This window comes from Acomys minous (genome assembly GCF_964271855.1).
Source record: "Acomys minous genome assembly, chromosome: 15".
Lineage (NCBI taxonomy): Eukaryota > Metazoa > Chordata > Mammalia > Rodentia > Muridae > Acomys > Acomys minous.
Genome location: NC_140497.1, coordinates 99558243 through 99581142, shown reverse-complemented (window position 1 = coordinate 99581142; position 22900 = coordinate 99558243). Strand labels below are relative to the sequence as shown.

The following is a 22900-nucleotide window of genomic DNA, read 5'->3' as shown; positions in this document are numbered from 1 at the left end:
AAAAGAAAAGAAATACAGACATTGTCAATGTGTCCTCTGATCTCCACACTGCAGTTATAGCACTCTCATAGTGAGTGCACACGTGTGCACACACAGGCACACTATTTATGACAATTTATCACATACAGAAGTCAGTTTAAGAGTTAAAACATCAGCCTTTATAACCTCAAGTCCAGCCTTACATTTATCTAGTTCAAATAGTGCTCTCTCTGTATTACTAAATTTTTAGTGCAGAGACCACTGCTTGATTCAGCTCACTTGTAAAGGAAAGCTGTGCGTGTAACTCGGATTTACTATTACCAGCTTCAATATCCCTTATACCACAGAAGCCTACAAGTCAAGTGATTGCCAGGAAGAGTGAGAACAACTGTGTTTCCTGAAGAACAAATATCTTCCACTGTCTCTCTTATTTTTTTATTTTATAAGAAATTTCTTTAATACAAAATCTATCCTTTTAAAAAAGGACTAATTTTGTCTTATGTGCGTGAGTGATCTGCCTACATGTGTGACGTACCTGAGGAGCTCAGAAGAGGGTATTGGGTCTCCCAGGACTGGAGCTACAGAGAGTTATAAAAGGCCAAATGGGTTCTGGGAATTGAACCCATGTCCTCTGGGAGATCAGCCAGTGATCATAATTGCCGAGCCATCTTCTCAGCCCCCTCAAGAGCATTTTTTAAAAGATCTATTTATTTATTATGTATACAGTGTTCTTTTTTTTTTTTTTTTTTTTTTTTTTTTGGTTTTTTGAGACAGGGTTTCTCTGTGTAGCCTTGGTTGTCCTGGACTCACTTTGTAGACCAGGCTGGCCTCGAACTCACAGCGATCCGCCTGCCTCTGCCTCCCGAGTGCTGGGATTAAAGGCGTGCGCCACCACGCCCGGCTGTATACAGTGTTCTAACTACACATACACCTGCACAGCAGAAGAGGGCATCAGATCACATTATATATGGTTGTGAGCCACCATGGTTGCTGGGAATTGAACTCAGGATCTTTGGAAAAGCAGCCAGTGCATTTAACCTCTGAGCCATCTCTCCAACCAAAGCATTAAAAAAAAACATAGATTTGCCTAGGCTGTTTCAAACTCTCAGACTCAAGTGATCCTCCTGAGGTACCTCTTGCATAGCTCAGAATACAAACACCACTACCCCCAACTAAGAGCATTTTTATAGTGAAATTTAAAATGTAGTCTCTATTGTCTTTGATAATGAATTACATTTTATGGCTGAGGGTTTCATCTGGAGAGATAAGTCCAACTTTTTAACATTGTTTTCTATAAAGTTCATACTTGCGTTAAAAGGAAAAAAATCAAAACATATGTTTTAATTAAGCTTAGGGTTTTGTTTTGGACAACAATCATAGCCATCTGTGGGGTGTATGACCTGGAGGCAACATAGTGCACTGGTTATGTGGAAAGACGCTGCCAAGTTTTCATCTTAATTTTGCCCTTTCTCAGCTGAGGGGTTGGTGTTTGCTCACGTAGGGAACGACAAGAGGGCACGTGCATTGTGGGATTATTAGACGGTCTTCAATGAATAACTGTATGCTCAGCGCTTCTAACGATTGGCACAGGGAAAGTGACAACTGGTTGTTGTCGTGTGTGTTGTGTGGGTGTGTGTTCGTGTGTTCTCTGTCTCTCCGTGGGTCTGTGTGTGGGTGTGTGCACGCGTGAAAGGCGGCACTGGATCCCCTGGGACTAGAATTCCAGGCAGGTGTGAGGAACACCCCGTGGGTGTTGGGGAGCAAACGCGGGTTCTCTGTGAGAGCCACTTGCACTCTTTCTTGTTTGGATTACCAGAGATGCTCCTGCCTCCGCCTCCTGAGTGCTTGGCTCAGAGGCGTGTACCATCCCTCTGGGGAGCCACAAACACTCTCAGCCACTGGGCCCACCTCTCTAGCCCCAGCAGGGGCTCTCGTAGAGCTACATCCTCAGCTCTCTTTATTTTAAAGAAAGGGTCTCAAGCCAGGCATGGTGGCTCACGCCTTTAACCCAGCACTCGGGAGGCAGAGGCAGGCAGATAGCTGTGAGTTCGAGGCCAGCCTGGTCTACAAAGTGAGTCCAGGACAGCCAAGGCTACACAGAGAAACCCTGTCTCAAAAAAATGTAAAATAAATAAATAAATAAATAAATAAATAAATAAATAAATAAAGGGTCTTCCTTCACTGCCCAGGCTGGCCTTAAACCTGCTCATCAGCCGAAGGTACCCTAAAAATTCCGATCGCCTTGCTTCAGCTCCCAGGGTGCTGGTGTCACAGGCCAGTGACATCAGGCTCAGGGCATCTTTTATTATTTTATTCCTCACTTTATTACAGAATGCAATGAAGCACGTAATTTGATAACACTAAAGCATTTTCATATATATAAGTACAAAATATAAATATATAATACTGTAACTTGAACTTTTTCCAGATCCACTTATTTGGGCTTCTTTAGTGCTTATACGTCCCTTCAACCCACCTACCCTAGATAGGAGAGAAAAGAGGTGAATGGGAACAGGAGAAGTAGGCCTTTTACACTCAGTTCCTGGGAGCGATTCCACTGGCGTAGTGGGCAGGATTCCAGCAGACCGGTAATTCAGCAAAGGGGACTGCAACCAACCGAAGCTGCGGGAAGCCAGAGCAGCAGCCAGAACCAGGAACCTGAAAGTGTTCTCTGGAGTGGGTCTTTCTAAGCAGTGAACAACCAAACAGTAGGAAACGAGGCCAAGAGCAAAAGGCCCAGCCGCTTGTTCTGGCTCATAACTATCTCCTCTCGGTGTCCGTCCTCCTGCGGTGTTCTTTGCCAAGCCCCTGACAGAGGTGGTCCCTCTTCTAGTGGATAAAACATCACCTGTTCTCTCACAAGGCTGTTTCCCATCCCACACTTGAGATCAAAACAAAAGCATATTTACATCCAGTCCATAATACTTTCTAAAAGAACAAACTAAGGGTTTTTTGTTTGTTTGTTTTTTGTTGTTGTTGTTTTTTAAGATTTTGGTCATCAGTGATAATGAAGGGTTAGAAATTATCACAAAGTCTTTGCGACCACACTGATCAAGGAGTTTATTATTTGTGTGTTTGTGTGAGAACACATGGGGGGTCTAACTCAGGGAGACAAACTTGAGTAGCAATTGCTTTTCCTGGCCAAGCTATCTTTTCGGCCCAAAAGGTGGCATTTAATGACTTCCTGACTCTGGGCACAGCCTGTGGACTTGTTACTTTTCCCGTTGCGGTGATAATAATAACATGACTAAAGACAACTGAAAGAAGGAAGTTTGTTTGGGCTTGTGTTTCAGGGAGTCCACTGTGGCGGGAGGCATGGATGACAACGGGAGCCGGGAAGTGAGAGATCACACCTTAATCAACAGAAATCAAGTGGAGGGAGTGAACAGGAAATGGGGTGAGGCTATGAACCCCCAAAGCCTGCCCCTAATGTGGTGCCTTCTCCAGCAAAGCTGCACTCCGCAGTGTCCCCATGTAGAGACCATGTGTTCAACTACCTCAGCTGATTGGGAGGCATTCTTCATCCAAAGCATCACCTCCTAACAGACTGTTCTGACACATAAACATGGACACATGTATGCATATGTGTGCGTACATATAAAGAGAACATATGTTATGTGTGTTTTAGATGAGATTTTCATATGTAGAGAAACTATTATGACAAATATCAAAAAGAACAAGCACTCTATCACTGAGCTTAAGCCTCAACACTTGTGTACATGTATGTGCAAGTGTGTGTGTGTGTGTGTGTGTGTGTGTGTGTGTGTGCGCCTGAGGAGACCAGAAGAGGCACCAAATCTCCTGGTGTTAGAGTTAACAGGCACTTGTGAGCCACCCAACATGGATGCTGGGAATCAAACTTGGGTCCTCTGGAAGAGAACAAAAGGCTCTTAAAACCATTGGTTTTCTGACAGGGTCTCACTAGTGTAGCCGAAACCAAACTTAAACCTTCCCATTCTACAGCTTCTGCCTCCACAGTACTAGGATTATAAGCACGCAGCACCAAGTCTGTTAATCTCATGGGGTATCAGTAAGACCACTACCCCAACTTTTGAGCCAAATATGAAGCAAGCATTAATTAAATAAATACTGGCCAGCTCCGTTCCTGGGTTCCCAGAAATAGCCATGAGCTACATTGGCCAGATGCTTATAAAGGCAAACCCACAGGGCTGCGTACTTTAAGCCTTGGTCACACAGGGCAAGCTTACATTCCTGGGGCACTTCCTGCCTTCACACCTCCCACCTACCTTTCATCAAGTACATCTGGTGCAGTTGCGTCTGGAAGTGAACGTGTGGGGCTTATCATATCTAGACCATAGCCTCCTCAGAAAATATCTCAGGAAGAATCTGTTCTTGGGTAAGGGGCTCACAGGTTACAGGCATTTTTGTTTTATGGCTTTCTTAGGCACAATAATTAAAACTTAAGCCGGGCTTGGTGGTGTACCCCTTTAATCCCAGCACTTGGGAGGCAGAGGCAGGCAGATCGCTGAGTGCTGAGTCCGAGGCCAAGTTGGTCTACAAAAGCGAGTCCAGGATAGCCAGGACTGTTACACAGAGAAACCCTGTCTCAAAAAAACCTTAAAAAAAAATTTAAAACATAACTTTGGCTTCTTCTTCCTTGGAAAAGCAACAAATGGAGTATGACTCTGTTGCATCGGGAGAGCCGAGAACCCGGGCGGGGGTGGGAGTGAAGCAGAAAAAACCAAACCCTCCCCAATCCCATAACGTTGGCTCTCTCACCTGCCAACTATCAAGCGTTTTTATATAGGCAGGTTTGTTAATATTTCCCCTTATCTCTTGCTTATGCATCTCTTCCAATTGTAAGCAACAACAAAAAAAGCCGTTGGTTTTTAAAGTTTTTCTGATTTTACTTTTAATGTTTGATCTGGAACTCTTGGTTTAAAAAGGGTGGGACTCCCCTCCCCCGCCCGGGGGAGACACACACACACAGTGTCCTCTCGATAGTCCCTATCTTCGCTTCCTCTCGATAGTCCCTATCTTCGCTTCATACACATTTTTAAAATCACGTTCTGCGTGTTTTTATTACTATTATATTACATTTGGATCCTTCTGAGAACCATAGGACTTTAATTCTGGTCAGTGGCAGGAATCAAGCCCCCTATTTATTGCCTACATTTGAAAGAACCACTTTCGGTTGTTCTCTGCAAATCTGTACCAAGAAGCAGTTAGGGGAAGTAGGCCACTGAGTAACGGCTTGCCTCGGCTGGAACTCGGAGACAAGGCCAGAGGGAGGCTGCGCCTTTGTTGCTCCCTAGGCAGTGTTTATGTCCAGGGCTGGCTGGTTTTCTTTATCTCGTCCTACCACTCAAGTTTTCCTTGCACTGAGCTTAGACCACACTCGGGCGGGCCTCCTACCAACTACACCCAACTGCCTTTCTTGGGCTACACGTTGAGTGAATGGAGAAATGGCGGGGATGTTGAGCCGCCTCCGAGTCACCGCGGCTTGGGGACGAAAGGTAGCGGGACCAAGAAGAGAAGGGGACCTTCCCGCGAGGGCTCCTCGCCTGAGCAATCTTCTGTGCGCCCGCCAGAAGGCGCCGGGGCGCTCGCCATCCCCGCGCAGCCCGGGAGCCTCTGCCGCATCCAGCCCGGGAGCGGCGCTGCGGTGTGAGAGCCGGGCGGGGGCCTGAGCCCTCACTCGGTGCCAGAGCTCCCCAGCTTTGTTGCAAGCTGGGGCTGGGGCGCGGCGGATCTACGATTCAGTTCTCCCCAGGAGGAAACGTCCAGAACCACCCCCACCGCGCAGTCTACAAAGCCCGGGAGTCCGTAGGCGGGAGGAGTCGGAGCCCCCCGCGCTGTCAGGCTCCCGCCTAGCTCCCGCATCAGGCCGTCCCGGCCTCATGAGGAACCCCCGGCCAGGGCGGAGAGCCGGGCACCGCCCGGACCGCGATCTTGCCGCGGCCCTAGAGCGTTAGACAGGTCAGTGCGCTCGCGCTCCCGGCGGCCGAGGTGTGGGCAGGAACACCGGGCCCCGCGCAACGTCCCCGTGGCGCACGGAAGCCACCCGAGGGGGTCACCTCGGCCGGGCACCCGCAGGCGCGGGCGCGAAACCGTGCCTTCCTTGACAGGCCAGGTGTTGTACACCGCCCTTCTGCAGCACCCGGGTCCCCGTGATACGGGTGGGGTGGGGGTGGGGACCTGGAGGACCGGGTCCCCAAGGTGCTGCACGTCTCGATGCCGGGCCTGGGCTGTGTGCGGGAACCTAAATGTGACTAATTGTGAGAGAGAGAGAGAGAGAGAGAGAGAGAGAGAGAGAGAGAGAGAGAGAGAGAGAGAGAGAGAGAGAGAGAGAGAGAGAGAGAGAGAGAGAGAGAGAGAGAGAGAGAGAAGAGAGAGAGAAGAGAGAGAGAGAAGGGGGGGGGGAGAGGCGCGTTAGAAAATAGGAAGACCTGGGGGTACGCGCCGTGCCGAGAGGAGATGGATGGCCTTGGGAACCTGCGCGCCCCTCTAAGGCGGCGAGATCCAAAGCCCCAGCCCTCATCTTCCCTCAGCCCCGAGTCACTTGTCACCCTCCCCCCTTCTCAGGATGCGGCTGGGCCACCGGGCCCTGTATGCGCTAGTACTGCTGCTCGCCTGTGCCTCGCTGGGGCTCTTGTACGCCCGCACTCGAGACGCGCCAGGTCTCCCGAGCCCTCTGGCATTGTGGTCGCCCCCACAAGGTCCCCCGAGGCTCGATCCGCTAGACCTTGCCCCTGAGCCCCGCTACGCACACATTCCTGTCAGGATCAAGGAGCAAGTGGTGGGGTGAGTGCAGACCTCGGCGAAGCGGCGACAACGCCCGCCGAGCATGCTGGAGTGGGTGGCTGGGGAGCTTTTGTTTCCTCCAGTGCTGGACTCAGAAGCTGCTTTCAGCTGACCGGGTTGGGTGCAGTGAAGAGGCGGGTGGAGAGGGTTACCAAGGCTTGACTTGGGGAAGGGTGGGCGAGATGGCAAATCTGTTGTCCTTGTCACCTCCGCTAGGGTGTGGGAGGATGTGCGGGCATTAGAGCGCCCAGAGACTGCCCGCTGTCTTAATGTAGACTTGTGATTCTAGAACGGTTCCTGAGCGGCGGCTACGTAGACATCCCAGTAACTGGTTCCTACTCCACCCCTCTAGAAAGCCGTCTGTGGGCAGAGTGGAAGGATCGACGTGTGGGATGCTAATGAGGTAACCAGAGCTTAGGGAGCTGGATTCTAAAGACCCTTCTCCCCACTTCAGGCGCCTGACTCAGAACAACTGCAGCTGTGAGTCCAGGGGAGGGCGCTTTGCCTTGCCTTTCCAGAGACAGATTCGAGCGGTTGACCTCTCTAAAGCCTTCGACCCTGAGGAGCTGAGGGCTGTTTCTGTCCTCAGGGAGCAAGAATACCAGGCCTTCCTTGCAAGGTACCAGTGAGAAAGGAGGCTCCAGCTCTTGTTCCCAGGGAGGGCAGTGGCGGTCCCATACTGGCCCTTTTGGAAGAAAGATCTCTTCTCCTCTGACTCCTTTGTCCTTCCCTCTGCACTCCAGGAGCCAGTCCCTGGCTGAGCAGCTGCTCATCGCCCCTGCCAATTCCCCCTTACAGTATCCCCTGCAGGGTGTGGAGGTTCAGCCCCTCAGGAGCATCCTGGTGCCAGGTAAGGAAGGTGGCGGGGGAGGGGTTGGCAGAGCTACTGGCTCAAAAGAGAAAAGTGAGGGAAGCATGGAATGAAAAGTGGGGACCTCTGCCAGAGGGGGCTTGGGAGGTGGCAGGTGGGGGGCAGAAGGGAATCTAAAGTTGTCAGGGATTACAAAGCCCCTGAGAGGTTTGTGGAGAGGGTCCCCTCTTTGATATCTGGGTAGGCAGGGCAAACCACGGAAGAAGAGAGGACCAGGAGGACTTAAAAAGTGGTCCCATGCCAGGCATGGTGGCACGTGCCTTTAATCCCAGCACTTGAGAGGCAGAGGCAGAGGCAGGCGGATCGCTGTGAGTTCAACGTCAGCCTGGTCTACAAAGTGAGTCCAGGACAGCCAAGGATACACAGAGAAACCCTATCTCGAACCAAAAACAAACAAACAAACAAAAAAGTGGTCCCTCCAGGGTGGGTTGTGCACTGCTGTGGCCTCCCTGGGAGGGATGAACATGAAGTTCTGTATGGTGGTGTGTGGGGGAAAGCGAGCCAAGACTGTGTGTAATTCTGCCTCCCCATTCTTCCAGGGCTAAGCCTACAGGAACTTTCTATTCAGGAGGTCTATCAGGTGAGAGAAAACAGCAAAGAGGCCCTGTGGGCCTGGAGAATGCTTGGAGGATGACAGATCCACCAAGAGGTATGCAAGGATCGAACAGGCGAGGGGTGGGTCAGGGGACTAACCCTGCTCTCTCTTGCCCTCCGCCAGGTGAGCCTGGCCGCTTCCCTGGGCACCTGGGATGTAGCAGGGGAAGTGACAGGAGTAACTCTCACTGGAGAGGGGCAGCCAAATCTCACCCTTGCCAGCTCGAGTCTGGATAAACTCAACCGGCAGCTGCAACTGGTCACATACAACAGCCGAAGCTACCAGGCCAACACTGCAGACACAGGTGGGAGACCTGGGGGGTGGGGGTGGGGAGGGAAAGAACAGAGAGAACCCAGGAAGCAAACGGTAGAGGGTGTGAGAGGCCCGAGGCAGTGGCCAGAACTGCTTAGACACACAATGAATGTTACAAGTGGGCCAGCAGGGCCTGGAGTGAGAGGAGCCTTTGTTTGTTTGCGGCCAAAACAGGCCAGGGGAAACCAGAGCCTTGGGTGTGTTTCCACTCTGCCCATCATCACTCCCCGGGCAGCGGGCAGCGGCAGCGGAGCCACAAGTTTCAGGTGCTGTTCCTAGCCTGGCACTCACCTTGCCAAGCTTGCTTTCTCTCCAAAGCTTGCTTCACTGAGTCTGCTTCTACCTTAGGGCCTTTGCATCTGCCCTCCTTCTGGAATGTTCTCCTCCAAGATCTTTTCATGACTGACTCCTTCTTTGTTTTTGTTTTTCAAGACAGGGTTTTCTCTGTGTAGCCCTTGGCTATCCTGGACTCGATTTGTAGACCAGGCCTGGCCTCGAACTCACATTGATCCGCCTGCCTCTAACTGGGATTAAAGCGTGCACCACCTCACCCAGCTCCATCATTTTTTGGTGCTGAGGTTAGAGTTAGTGTTTTTATTTTTATTTATTTATTTTTTATTTCTCCTTTGGCTTTCTGAGACAGGGTTTCTCTGTGTGACAGCCCCAGCTGTCCTGGACTCTTTGCAGACCAGGCCGCTCCTTTTTGATGTTGATACTTGTGCTCCAATGTGTCCTCTTTGCTTGAGGCAATCTGAGTTCCTTGCCTCTGTTTTTATTTAATGCCACAGTGTAACACTAGACTTTTCTTATTGACTTAGCCTAAGACCAGAATAATGACATCCCCAGAGCTCTGCTGTGTGCAGTGGGGGCCATTTACTTTTCTGTGCCAGAGCTGCACTTCCTGTATTAGGAACTTATTTAATAAGATCGCAGGGAAGATTAAATGGCTTCATCCCTTTTAAATGCATTTTTCAATTTCTTGTTTTATTTCTGAAGCCATCCCATCTCATGCAGCTCTGGCTGGCTTCAAGTTCACTATCCAGGCGACCTTGACTCCTGGGCCTCAAGTTCCTGCCTCCCACGATGACAAGTGGAGGCCACACCACACCCAATTTACAGAAATTCTTAAAGCCATGTAGGTAGCACAGAGCAAAGTACAGTGGTTCAAGCCTATAACGTTAGTACTTGGGAAGCTACAGCAGGAGAAACAAGGGTAGCCTAGACTCCATAGCAAGACCCTGTCATATATGTGTATGTGTGTATATATATGTATACGTGTGTGCATGTATGTGCACATATATATCTCTATGGCATGTAGTAAATGCTCAGGAAAGACTAACATTTTTTTAAAAAAAGACTTATTATTTACACAGTATTCTCAGCACACCAGAAGAGGGCACCAGATCTCATTATAGATGGTCATGAGCCACCATGTGGTTGCTGGGAATTGAACTCAGGACCTCTGGAAGAGCAGACAGTGCTTTTAACCTCTGAGCCATCTCTCCAACCCAAGACTAACATTTTTTAAAGTTAGCTTTTACCTACTTGTGGTAATGCTCACCTATAATCCCAGCACTCAGGAAACTGAGGCAGGGAGAATTGCCTTGGTGTTGATGAGAGCCTGGGCCATGCAACAGCTACCAAACCAACCAAGGCTACGTAAAAAGCCAAAAGGTGTGTGTGGAGAGGGGGTGCACTGTCTTTGTCCCATGCCCTGAGCTGCTAGTTTCTGTGGAGAAGATGGGTATTGTGCATGCACGAGACCGTGGGCTCACTTCCAGGCACTGCTCAGAACACCTCATGGTGTCTCCTCAGGAGATGCCTACAGTCTCACTCAATAGAACCGGAAGTTTCAGGTCATACCCTGGAACAAAAATAGGGCTGGGATTATAGCTCGGTGGTAGAGCGTTAGCCAGAAACATGTGTCTTAAACTGTAAATTCAAACCCCAGCACCAACCAAACGTAAGTTTCACAGAAATCAGAACTGTATGTTCTTGCCCACCAAGGTCTGGAAAGGCAGAATACAGACTAGTAATTTAAATATTGGCCCGCTGAAGAGACCGTTCTTTTAGCCTTAAGGGCCCAATTCCACATCCTTTCTTCCCAGTCCGGTTCTCCACCAAGGGACATGAAGTTGCCTTCACCATCCGCATAAGACATCCTCCCAACCCGCGGCTGTACCCACCTTCATCTCTACCCCAGGGAGGTGAGGCTGAGGGATTAGGGAATTAAAGAGGGGGTTGGCCCCGGGAGAGGCTGCTTTCCCATTTCTCTTTCTCACTCCCCCCTCCCCCCCCAACCCCCACCCCCACCCTCCGCACTCGACCCTGCATCTTGCTTTCAGCCCAGTACAACATTAGCGCTCTAGTCACCATTGCCACCAAGACCTTTCTTCGTTATGATCGGCTGCGGACACTCATTGCCAGCATCCGACGCTTTTACCCTACTGTCACCATAGTCATCGCTGACGACAGCGACAAACCGGAGCGCATTAGCGATCCCTACGTGGAGCACTATTTCATGCCCTTCGCCAAGGTGCGCAGCCCGCAAAGCTGAATCTGAGCGCCGGTCGGGGTGGGGGGGTCGGAGGCGCTAGGGGACTCTGGGAAGGGGGCGTTGCCCTCCGATAGCAGCTTCCAGGGTAGTGATAACGGACCACCTGCCTCAGAAACAAGTGTGTGCCCTTTTTTAAGGGTTCCTGGAATCACGAATTCTGCCTATGTCATACGTTCTGCATTCTTGAAATGGTGCTTAATACCTACGGTTACAGCATGAACGGATGCACGAAGCAAAAAAACACATCTCAACACCCTTCTCCAAAAGACTCAAGATCCCTAGGAAGAGGATTGGGAACCTTCGGGTTTTTAAAACCACAGTTTCCGGTCATCGGAAAGCACTCAAACTTCTAGAGATCAGCACAGACTGATTCGAGGGGTCAAGGAAGAGGGGGAGGGAGCGGGGGAGGGGGGAAAGATGTTAGAGGTTTCCCTGTTTTCTACAGACTCCCCAACCGTATACAACTCTCCTAGGGTTGGTTCGCTGGTCGGAACCTTGCCGTGTCCCAGGTAACCACCAAATACGTGCTGTGGGCGGACGACGACTTTGTCTTCACGGCACGCACCCGGCTAGAGAAGCTTGTGGACGTGCTAGAGAGGACGCCCCTGGACCTGGTAGGGGAGGGGAGCGGAAGGTGGGAGGGGAGAAGGGCCTTAACATGTGACGCCACCCCGGGAGATAGTCTGGGTCCCTGCGGTGCTGAAGCCTAGGGGGCGCAGCTAGGGAGCGCCCTACTCTCGGGGACCTTGTCCTAACTGGAGCATCCGCTGGCTCCCCGCAGGTAGGGGGCGCGGTGCGGGAGATCTCAGGCTACGCTACCACCTACCGGCACCTGCTGAGCTTGGAGCCAGGCGCCCCAGGCCTTGGGGACTGCCTCCGGCAAAAGCGCGGCTACCACCACGAGCTCGTCGGCTTCCCAAGCTGCGTGGTCACCGACGGCGTGGCCAACTTCTTCCTGGCGCGCACAGACAAAGTGCGCGAGGTGGGATTTGACCCGCGCCTCAACCGGGTGGCACACCTGGGTGAGTGGCGCCCTCTCCTGGCGAGGCGTGGGAAGGCCCAGGTGCAGCTCCTGGCGGGGTCGGCTGCCACTCACGCCCTCCCACCGCCCTCCCTTTGGTAGTTCTGCCCGAGGTTACCAGGGCTGCACCTGAGCTAAATCGAAATCTCCAACTTCGGCCTGTCATCCCATTTACACGTCAGACAGCACAGCTGCTGGTCGGCCTTGAACTCCCCCTCCACTGCAAAGGTCACCCTACTGCCAGCTGCTTCCCCAGGTTCAGACCCTACTTAGAGGAGTGAATCGGTAGCTATGAAATGAACTCCACTTTACACAAGAGTGAAACAAACCGAAGTGGCTGGGTGTGGTGGCGCACGCCTTTAATCCCAGCACTCCGGAGGCAGAGGCAGGCGGATCTCTGTGAGTTGGAGGCCAGCCTGGTCTACAAACCGAGTCCAGGACAGCCAAGGCTATACAGAGAAACCCTGCCTCGAAAAACAAAAACAAAACGAACAACAACAAAAGCAAACAATAAACAAAAACAACAAAAAACAAACAAAAAAAGAAACCAAAATAAGCTGGTTTTGTGTAGCTGCCCTCCAAGCCCTAGATTTCAGTTCTCCCTAGGAAATGGCTTTCTCCACCCTCAGGAGCCCTAACTGTTTGCTCTCCCCACCTCCAACCCCAGAATTCTTCCTGGATGGACTTGGTTCCCTTCGTGTTGGCTCCTGCTCTGATGTGGTTGTGGATCATGCATCGAAGGTGAAGCTGCCATGGATATCAAAGGGTGCAGGGGCTGAAACTTACGCCCGCTACCGTTACCCGGGATCACTGGACCAAAGTCAAGTGGCCAAAACTCGCCTGCTGTTCTTCAAACACCGGCTGCAGTGCATGACCTCCGAGTGACTGATTCGGGCCTTCCAACTGTCAGGCTGGGCCTGCCTCCTTGTCCCTTCCTGCCAGGGGCCCCAGGAACCCCTCCCACCCCTGAGCACCCCGTTAATGAGCACCCCGACTTCCTGACCATCTTTCCACCAATCCGATCCCTAACGGGTTTGTCCTGGTGACACCCTTCCTTTCTGTTGAGTGACCAGAGGCCATACCCTCCCCCACAGCCAGTGCCAAGTCCTCCCCCGACCCCATTCCTATGAGGCAGGAAATGGGGTGGGGGGGTGTTTCACAATCCAAGTGCCAAAGAGCCCAGAAGGACTCTGAGACCCTCGTGTGGAAACTCTCACCTCCTGAGGGGCAGGAAAACTCCCAATGTGCAACCCCTGGGACATGCACCCCACCCCAGCTCTGGATCCAGAACCGTGTGTACCGGCTCTGACATTCCCCCACAGAAAGCACTGTGACTGGAGTTCTGTGGGGCTGGTGAACACACGGCGAAAGCCATTTTTACTTGTGTCTCTGCAGTACTTTGGGCACTCGGGGCCTGGGCGGGAGGTGGGGGGTGGGGTGGGGAAGAGCAGATTGCCAAGACCCACATCGTGGGCTGCAGGTACTCGCAGCTTCATCTTATTGGTTACACCAGGGGGTCTCACGGACCGTGGCCTTCCTCACACACATGCTGTCGGGGCCTCTCACACTCCAAGTGGCCCTGGTCAGACCCACACCGTGCAAATCTTTGGGCCCGTAGGTTTCTGGAGAAGAAATGGGACGGTTTGGGATATTAGCGGTCACATTCTCTGCGACTTATCGGTGCCCTGGAGATATATCACTCCTTTGGAAACCTTGGTTCAGTTCTTCACCCTTGGTAAAGGGTGGTCCAGACTCCCAAACTTGGCTGGTTTTTTGGTTGGTTGGTTGGTTGTTTTTTTGAGGTAGGGATTCTCTATGTACCTCTGGTTGTTCTAGAACTCAATATGTAGACCAGGTTGATCTCGAATCCAAAGAAATCTTCCTGCCTCTGCCTCCCATGTGGAGGTTACGGGTGCCCCTGCCCTCCAGTCTGCTAGGTAGCCCCGCCCACTTCCCTCTTCATCTCCCTCAGTCCCATCTCCAAGCCCCTCTTCCCGGGTTCCCATCCACCCAGGCAGTCCTCCTAACCCTCACCCTAGCCCAGCACCTCCTGGCTCCCACTCTCCATGCTACTGCCCTTACCAGCCGCTCCAGGGCATGCGCAGCTGCATCCTGGACACTCACAAAGAGCTGTTCTGGAGTCATTCTCTCCAGGAGTCCCGCCCGGGTCAAGGTCTCCAGCACCAAGGCTGTGTGGGAAGAGTGTCAGGCGCCGGGCCCCCTGAATCCATCCTCCCACACGGCCAGTCGGCCCCCCCACCTCCTGCACCTCTGTTGCTCACACACACACACACCATTACACTGAGCCAGGAGAAGGCAGATCCCAGCGTCCTGGCATCGCCTGGTGAGCTGGAGGAATCAGACAAAGGGGTTAAACCCAGTCAAGGGCGTCAGAGGGATGAGGAGTTTTTCCTTAGCTTCACTACTCCCTCACCTGGACCACTTCCCCGGCCCCTGCAGCATCTGCAAAGGGGACGCCACTGAAGTCGAGGACCACCACTCTGATGGGCTCCGCACCTACGATGGGAGGAGGCACGGGTACCCAGACCAGTCTGTGCTTCACGGCCAAATCTCCCTCTCCGTCATCCCATCTCACCTTTGTCAGGTAGACTACCTGGCTATAAATAGAGAAAACCAAGAAGATCACGGGTACCGTACTCAAAATGTACGGGCCTCCCAAACCCGGAAGGTCCACCCTACTCCTTGACCCAAACCCTCACCACGCATCTTTCTCCAAGCCCCAGGTGCCACTCCACAATGCGGCGGAACTGCCCACGGGTTGCAAAGTAGAGCGGTGCTGGATAGCTCAGGATACAGAGGCCAGGAACCTGGAGGAGCTAAGGAGTAAGACAGTCAGGAATGCCCTGCTGGATCACCTCTTCCTCCTTCGGCGGCAGCCCCACCCACCTTATGGCTCTCTCTGAGTGGCCTGTAGAGCTCCGTCCCCTCAGCCAGTCCAAGGGCCAGGCACTGCACCCTAGGGAAGAAGCTAGGGTTAGAGTCCCAGCCTAGGGTGGCCTGGCCCAAGTCACCCCAGAATATCTATGCCGCTCCCCATCTCCCTGCTCACCTCTGAGTTCGGCAGATCACGGTCATCATAGAGATGACCACACCCACAGCCAGGCCCAGGTCCACGTTCAGGGTCACTACAGCCAACCACGTGACCATCCACACAGCCTGAAGGACATGGATATGGGTGTATTTCCCAGAAGAAACGGGTTCAGGGACAAATAAGAGTGAGGATGACCCAGGAGACCGGAAGCATGGTGGATAGCTCGCTCACGAGTATGCACACCAAATACAGCATCAGACCCTATGCCAGTTGGGACGTCCATGGCAGGGAACTCTGCTAATATTTGTGAACTCTGGGTTCAATCTTCAGAACCACCCAAAATACCCCCAAACCAACACTCACACCCCACCCTCCTTTCCTCTTCCGACCTATGGATGAGCTTGTGTGTGTGTTGGAGGTTGCATGGGTGTTAAAGAACTTGGGATGATCAGCTTTGGTCCATGGCAGAGGCAGGGGATGCTTGGGGGCGGCAACCAGGGATAACGCCATTTCTCACAAAGTCCACGCGGCTGACGCGCCATAGCCGTGGAAGTTCCTGCGTCTGGAAGAGCATCTGGCGCATGCTGGAGATATTGATGCAAGCCAGGACAGCCTGGAGATAGAGAAGCCAGGCCGTCATCAGGACAAAGGTTCTGGAATCCAGACTCAAGCACACCCACTCCCACTCAAGTGCCTGTGCTTCCCCCTCCCCCCCCACCCCACCGCCAACCCCCCACCCCCACCCCACCCCGCCTACCTTGGGCAGATAGTAGAAGAAGGGCCCCAGCCACAGCAGCACTGACAGGACCACAGTGCAGGAGAAGAGGCCCGCCAGCTGCAGAGAAGGAAAGACAGGAGAACCTCCTCCAGCCCCACCTGGGTGGGAGCCGGTCTCGCAGCTCGTCTCATCTTCTTCAGAATCCCCGCCCCCAAGTCTCCCTCCTCCCAAACCTCCTTCCACGCAAACAGGTGGCCTCCTCACCCTCTTCTTGATGCTGTCAGTCACACTTAGCCCCTCCCCTGGCCAAGTGCCTGTCATTTGCCAGTCTCTTCCAGGTGTATGCAGTTCACCCTCCCTATTCTTTTGTTTTGTTTTGTTTTTCGAGACGGGGGTTTCTCTGTGTAGCTTTGGCTGTCCTGGACTCACTTTGTAGACCAGGCTGGCCTCGAACTCACAACGATTCGCCTGCCTCTGCCTCTCAAGTGCTGGGATTAAAGGCGTGAGCCACCACGCCCGGCTATATCCTCACTCTTCTTGTAGCCCGCCTCCATCTGAAAAGGTCTTTTTGGTACGGATGACAAGCAGCCTAACATCTGCTAAGGAAACCAACAAAGTGCGGGGGGTAATACTCCTTTCCCTTTTAAAGAGATCTTTATGGGAAACATCAGGATTCTATCTCTTACATTTATAGATGTGTGTGTGTGCGCGTGTACGCGCGCGTTCATATTTGAGTGTGGGTAGAAGTACAAGTGTGTGTAGGGACAATACACCTGCGTCACAGTTCTTGTAGAGTTCCACACAGGGACGTTTCCTCTGTCACCCTCCACCTTTCTCACTGAGGCAGGGTCCTCTCAGTCAAACCCAGAGAGCTTGGTGACACAGGGCAGCCTAGCTAGTCCCCTGGCCCCAGCATCTCTGTCTTCCAGACAGGTCCACGTGCCCATAGAGCTGGAGAATTGAACTCCTGGCCTCGTGCAGCGCTTTATATCCACGGAGCCAATGTCCCAGCCCAGCAGTTCTCTGTACACCAGCCTGCCTTGAGCCCCACAAGAGCCCCCTGGCCTCAGTCAGCCTTCCTACTTCAGAATTCTATTGTTGTTTTTAATTACATCTGGGATGTCATAGCTTTTTTCTTTCTTCCTCTTCCTCTTCTTCTTCTTTTTAATTAATTAATTAATTTATTTATTTTATGTGTATGTATGTATGTACACCTGCATGTCAGAAGAGGGCATCAGATCACATTATAGATGGTTGTGAGCCACCATGTGGTTGCTGGGAATTGAACTCAGGACCTCTAGAAGAGTAGACAGTGCTCCTAACCACTAAGCCATCTCTCCAGCCTGATGTCATAGCTTTTGTCAGTTCCTTGTGGAACTCCACTACCGTCTTAAGCCTCCTCTGTATACTCCTTTCTCTCATTCCCATCCTCCAACGCCAGATGCTATGGCTATCCACCTGTTTCTCCACCCTCTGCTGTCTCCCCTGTCTGAATGGTCCCTCCTTTCTCCTCAGGGAAGGATGTCGTCTTACCTGCGTATTCCCACCAGCATCCACTAATAAGCTGGTTGTAGCCAGTGTGGCCGAGTTGGGAAAGCAAGAGAAGAGAGAGGAAATGAGGTTGGAGACACCGTGGGCCAAGAGTTCCTAGAAGGAAGAGCAGTGGGATGAAGAGAAAGAAGACAGAGGCATTGTGGGTAGTAAGGCTAAGGAGGGGGTTAATTCTGACACAGTCAAGAGTCACACCTGGTTAGGGTCTATAGCATAGCTATACTTGTCTGCATAGATGGAGGCTAGGGAGGTGGACACAGCAAAAGTAACCAAGGCAATGGGCAGCGAGTCGGCCAGTATCCTGGGCAGCTCATCCAGGGTCGGGGGGAGGGGCCGGGGAAATCTAGAGAGAGAGAGGGAGGGATCCACCGTAAGGGTGTGGTTGGGTATTACAGGGAAATAGGATGGGGCAGGCCAAGGGAGGGGATCTGTGGGAGAGGTGGGGGAAGAAAAAGCTGGCGTCTTCTTTCTCTCACCCTCTAGGCAACAGCCCCACCACCTTGACGTTGTATCTTGTGTCTAGAGAAGAGGTGAAACACAGCACGGAAGCCAGAAGCACCTGAAGAAAGTAACACAGTAGAGCCTAGAAAGGGGCAGGCGGGGGTTATGGGGGTGGGGGGGCTGAGGGGGCGTGTCAGGGGTGGCGGGGGTGGAGCCTTTAGCGGAGGCTAGGAGAGGTTTAATGTGAAAGAGAATCCCAGTACGGGTCCGGGTGATCTCAAGGTGGTACCAGCGGCTGAGGCCACAGTGCGGTAAGAGGCACAGCGTTGGCCTGGAGAGATAGGCAAAGGGAGGTGGGCAGAAACCTTTGGGATCGACGGACACTTGAGCCGTTCTAAATGAAGACACTGGACTGTATCTGAGCCTGTTTGAGTTACCAGTGGGAAGCTCTGACACTCATTTACACAGGAATAGAGTAATCTTGGGGATTACACAGGAATCGAGTAATCGTTGGGTAAGTACGCGGGCCAACGAGACCTCTCACTTCTGACTTTTGTGCATTCCACAAGGGGGCAGCAGCCTTCAGATCCTACAGGACAGGAAGGGATGGGACACAGCTGGGCCCAGGGAGCTAGGGCCACCCTCACCATGACAACTTCTCCTGGGATCGGAGTGGGTAGCCTGTCCCGGAATCGCACGTTCAGCTCCTTGACCGGTACTAGCAATGTCAGGCTGAGCGCCGAGATGGTCAGTTCCGCAGGACTGCTCCAAGGCAGTGCCGTGAGCACCGCAGCCAGCGTCTGCGAGCAGGGACCGTGAGCAGAGGCCGGATGTCAGCATTAATCGACCCCGCCAGACTCAACACTAATCCATCAAGGCATCTACCTCTCTGGCTCCCTCACACACGTTCCTTCCTTGTTGCTTACTCTATCCCGCCATCCTCTTTCCAGTTACCCTTTTCCAGTGACTTCTAGAAACCTCTTTTCCCACATCCACCTTGAAGAGGGAAAAGCAGCCGATCTGGCGTGGGAGAGACAATCCTAAGAGGCTTGGCAGCTGGGACACCAGCACGTGCAGCGCGGCCCCGCTGGTCAGCGCCTTGACCACAGGCTCGGATAAAAATGTGGACAGGACACCAAGCTGCAGCATGAACATCCCCAGCTGTAGAGAAGGCGGTGGGGGGAGGTGAGACAGGGGATGTGAAATCTCCAACAGACCAGCCGGCTGCAATGCACCAGCTTCCCCACCGCACATCTGCTCCTCAGGACCTGAGCCCAAGGCTGTTCCTAACCTCCCCACTTCCCCACCCCATCTGTTCTGGTCCTCTTCAGTGGATCCATCCTCTCGGGTCCTCACGAGGTGCTCCCTTACCATCAGCATTCCACTCCCGAAGGCCACAGCGGCTGCTGCCCCAACTCTCTGAGCTTCCAATTGCTCCCTTTCGATTGCACTGAGGTTCCCCGCGAGGGGTTCGGGCACCAGCCTCTCAACTACTGAACCGGTCATTAGGCTGAGTACTGCGAAAGTTCCTGCAGCCATGGGCCAAATGCAGAGATTAGCAGTCGCGCAGGCCTGAGGCAGAGGAACAGTTCTGGAGCCTGGGTGTGGCTGTCCGATCCGCTCTCTTAGCTGCCTACTTGAAGACCCTGGGGTCACAAGCTGGTGCAGCAGCCGGGAACCAGTGGGCAGGGAGGGAAAGCGCACCCACTTGCAAAAAGTGTCCCCACCTCAGGCTCTCAGCAGACTGTATGCTAAGTGTGCACCTCTTTCCCTTCAAGGCCTGGAGTTGTTTGTTTCTTTTAACCAAATTTCACCGGGAACAAGGAGATCTATGTGAACTCCATCCAGCCTCTGGACCCACTCATGCAAGCCTTGGGGGGCAGGGGCACAGAGTTCTGTGCAAAGGGGGGAAATGGGTTGGGGATCCCAAGAGGGGTGGCAAGTAGCTGAAGGAAGGTGGCAGAGGGGAATAGAACCCCCAAAACTTCCAAGTAGCAGCCTTGCCAGGGTCTGTTTGGCTCTCAGCTTTTAACGCTAGCACAGGAGAGGGCAAAGGTTGGTGGATCTCAGAGTTTGAGACAGCCTGGCCTGTGAAGCGCTTCAGGCAAGCCAAGACTGTTCAGTAAGACCCTCTCAAAACAAACAAACACCTCCTATTTTCATCCCAAAGAGAAGTCATAGGCAGCCTGGCCACTCACCCGTGGACAGGTGTCTCCCAGTGCCCAGCAAACTGTAGATGAGGACAGGAAAGAAAGAAGTGTAGAGTCCGAACACCGGGGGCACCGAGGCCAGGAGGGCAAAAGCCATGCCTGAGGGTGGGCGTGGGGGGAGATAAGTAGAAGGAAAAGTGTGTGAGTGAAGGAGTGGGGGGGGGGGGGCGTCCACAACCTCCTGGTATTGCCTTTCCCCACACTCTTGGCCATCAGAGACTAAATCCTGACACCCGCGCGCCCTGCGGGAGCTGAGAGGTTAATGGGTCTCAGTGGGGGATCGCGAGGCTGGCAAGGTCGGTCACAGATCCCTGCCCACGTCCTGGGTAGCAGGTTTTGCGCCTCTCTCCAAGCCTTTGAGGCAAGACGGAGTCCAAGATGCCCCCCACAGGGTTGCACAGCTGAGGGGGTAGGGGGGTGGGGAATTGTGATGGAGTCCCGACAGTCCTCCTCCTAAACTGAACCTCAAGCTCCCTCTCTCTGATCCTCCCCCCTGCAGGGACACTAACTCAAAACCCCATTACTCCCCAGGGCTCCTCCCTGGAAGGCCCCCATAACTTGGAACCCCGACAGGTTGGAGTTGGGGGCCTCTCACCCTGGGGCACGTGCACGACGCCCACTGTCACTCCAGCCACAGCATCTCCGAGCAGCCAGGCTCGCCAGCGGTAGTGGGGCAGCCAGCGCAGCGGGGGCAGCCGCGCCAGCAGCACGCGCCACGCCCCCGGCCCAGAACAGGCGCAGGTTCGCCTCCTCCACAGCCTGCACAGCCAGGGTAAGCAGGGCTCGGCTGGTAGCTCCGGCTCCTGCTCTGCGCCTCCGAAGAGCTCCTGGAACCGAGCGTGGGTGAGCGGTTCCCTGAACCTTGAGCTCAGCGGAGACTTAGAGTCAGAAGCCTCTTCCAGACCTGAGCAGGTCTCAGAGACAAGTGGCCCACTCATTTTGTCCGTGCCCCCTGCAGCATCCTCGGGTCTTAAATACCCCTCTGCCCCCCAGCAGCCCTGAGCCCGCCTCCATAAAGCAGGGTCCAATCCGGACCCTGGAGTACTCTCCAGAGGACCTCCTTGGGTCAGGCTTGGGTGGAAAAAGTCCCTGTGTTAGGCATTTCCTCAGACATCCTTAGCCGGATCTGACTGCCTGAGAGCCTAGGGGCCTGCTATGAGGGTGTTGAGAATAAAAGGCCCACAGTCATTTCCAATGATCCTCACCTCGATGGGGTGTAGGTGTAGGGCTGGTGGGGGGCGGGGGCGACGACGACGACGACTTTCCTCATTTGTACTTTGAGCAAAGATAGAGCTGGTTCCTTGCTTGAGTCACAGGTCACAGGTCACCTGCGGACCACCCCCCTCCCCCCAAAAAAACTTTGCATTCCCTCCACGGCTGGAAAGCAAAGTTGGGATTTCCCACCCAAATCCCATTCCTCATGTGCCAAGCTTGCCCCAAGGGAAGTATGAAGCTTTAGTGACATCAGCAGTTTTATAAACTATTACATAGTGAGCAGGGACAGAGACCCCTCTAACAGAGATGGCTGGGCCTGGTTTAGGGGACAGATTGAACTAACAAGGAAAGTTTTATTTTACTTGTTAGAAGCCCAAAAGTCCTAAAATACTGTTCCCTGGATCCAGTTTTATCCTCAAAGTTGGCGCTCAAAAGCACACGCGTTTAAACTAAGGGCACGGAGTGTGCTGCTGGGACTGATGCCCTGCTGCCTTGGCTATCCCATTACAGCTGGCACTGGTGGGCCTGGCTGCCCCAGGGGCACAAAGAGGCCACCCACCCACCTCATGTACCCCTGTGGTCTCTGAAGAGACACAAAGGATGTGAGCCCCAGGATTCTGCTCTTTGCTGTCATACCCTGTCCATTCAAAGATACTTAGACAGCCCCCCTCCATCACTTTCTGGCTCCCCGGTCCCTGACCCCAAAGCCCAGGGTGGGGTACAGAAAGGGTGGGCCTCTCCTCTTCAATTCCTCCTATTGTTCCCCAGAAATCTTATCTGGGCCTCACGTCCTGTCCCCCCCCCTTATAGATCCCTCCCCTCATTGTCAGGCAAAGGGACCTGGGGCCCATAGGGAGCCTCTTGCATCTCCTCACCCACCCACCCCATCAGTCTATTGTCTGCTGAGGAAGCCCCAGTGCATGTGACTGGGCCCAGGGGACTGATGGACACAGAGGACACACAGACACATAGGGACCCAGAGGCCGGCATATGGATCTCCACATACACGCTTGGCTGTCCCTGTTCCAGAAGTTGGGAGGGGCAAAGACATCTTCAGCTCTCTGCCTTTAGTGGACCAACTTTACCCCTTCCCCCTGGAGGTGGCAGAGACACCCCGGATCATCTTCACCTCCCACTCTTCAGCAGAACATGGAATCCCCAGAGGAAAGGTACGCGGGGTGTTTTGTACTTTTGGACCTAGATGTTGGGGCGTGCAGTAGGGAGTCATAGTACATTGAGTCTTCTGGTGGGGTTTGACCCAAAGGGTGAATTTAGAACCCAGAAAGCCCGAATAAAGGGGAGGATACATTAAGATGCTAAACCCAGGTCTAGAGTGAGAGATGCTGTAATTGCAAAGTGCGGGGCCAAGGTAGAGGTGTCTTCTCACCTGCTACCCCTTTCTTGTTTTGTTCTTTGCTTTGGAGACAGGGTCTCACTCCGTAGACCAGGCCTACCTCCAACTCATAGAGATCCACCTGCCTCTGCCTCTCCCAGTGCTGGGATTACAGGCGTGTGCGCCGCCGCCACGCCTGGCTTCTACCCTTTTCTTATCATCAGGCCTCTCTCTTCAACCAACCCGGGCCCAGCAGATCCCTCCGACATTTCTCTACCCA

General features: G+C 53.2%; 2 protein-coding genes across 2 annotated transcripts; one reads left to right on the top strand and one right to left on the bottom strand.

Moving 5' to 3' along the window:
- Positions 1-5964: 5964 nt before the first annotated feature.
- On the top strand, positions 5965-13480 carry B4GALNT1 (beta-1,4-N-acetyl-galactosaminyltransferase 1). The gene is given in 12 exon segments (XM_084758059.1): positions 5965-6073; positions 6526-6744; positions 7199-7363; positions 7488-7594; positions 8155-8195; positions 8334-8514; positions 10631-10729; positions 10868-11058; positions 11525-11550; positions 11552-11693; positions 11861-12101; positions 12768-13480. Coding segments are annotated over 11 exon segments (1629 nt in total). The 5' UTR covers positions 5965-6073; position 6526; the 3' UTR covers positions 12986-13480.
- A 109-nt stretch (positions 13481-13589) lies between these two features.
- On the bottom strand, positions 13590-21018 carry LOC311584024 (solute carrier family 26 member 10-like). The gene is given in 18 exon segments (XM_084758054.1): positions 13590-13722; positions 14183-14289; positions 14395-14449; positions 14535-14687; positions 14689-14718; positions 14821-14937; positions 15008-15077; positions 15171-15277; positions 15670-15765; positions 15910-15987; positions 17404-17517; positions 17617-17764; positions 17898-17980; positions 18510-18662; positions 18859-19023; positions 19234-19391; positions 20061-20171; positions 20668-21018. Coding segments are annotated over 18 exon segments (2127 nt in total). The 5' UTR covers positions 21011-21018; the 3' UTR covers positions 13590-13683.
- Positions 21019-22900: the final 1882 nt, after the last annotated feature.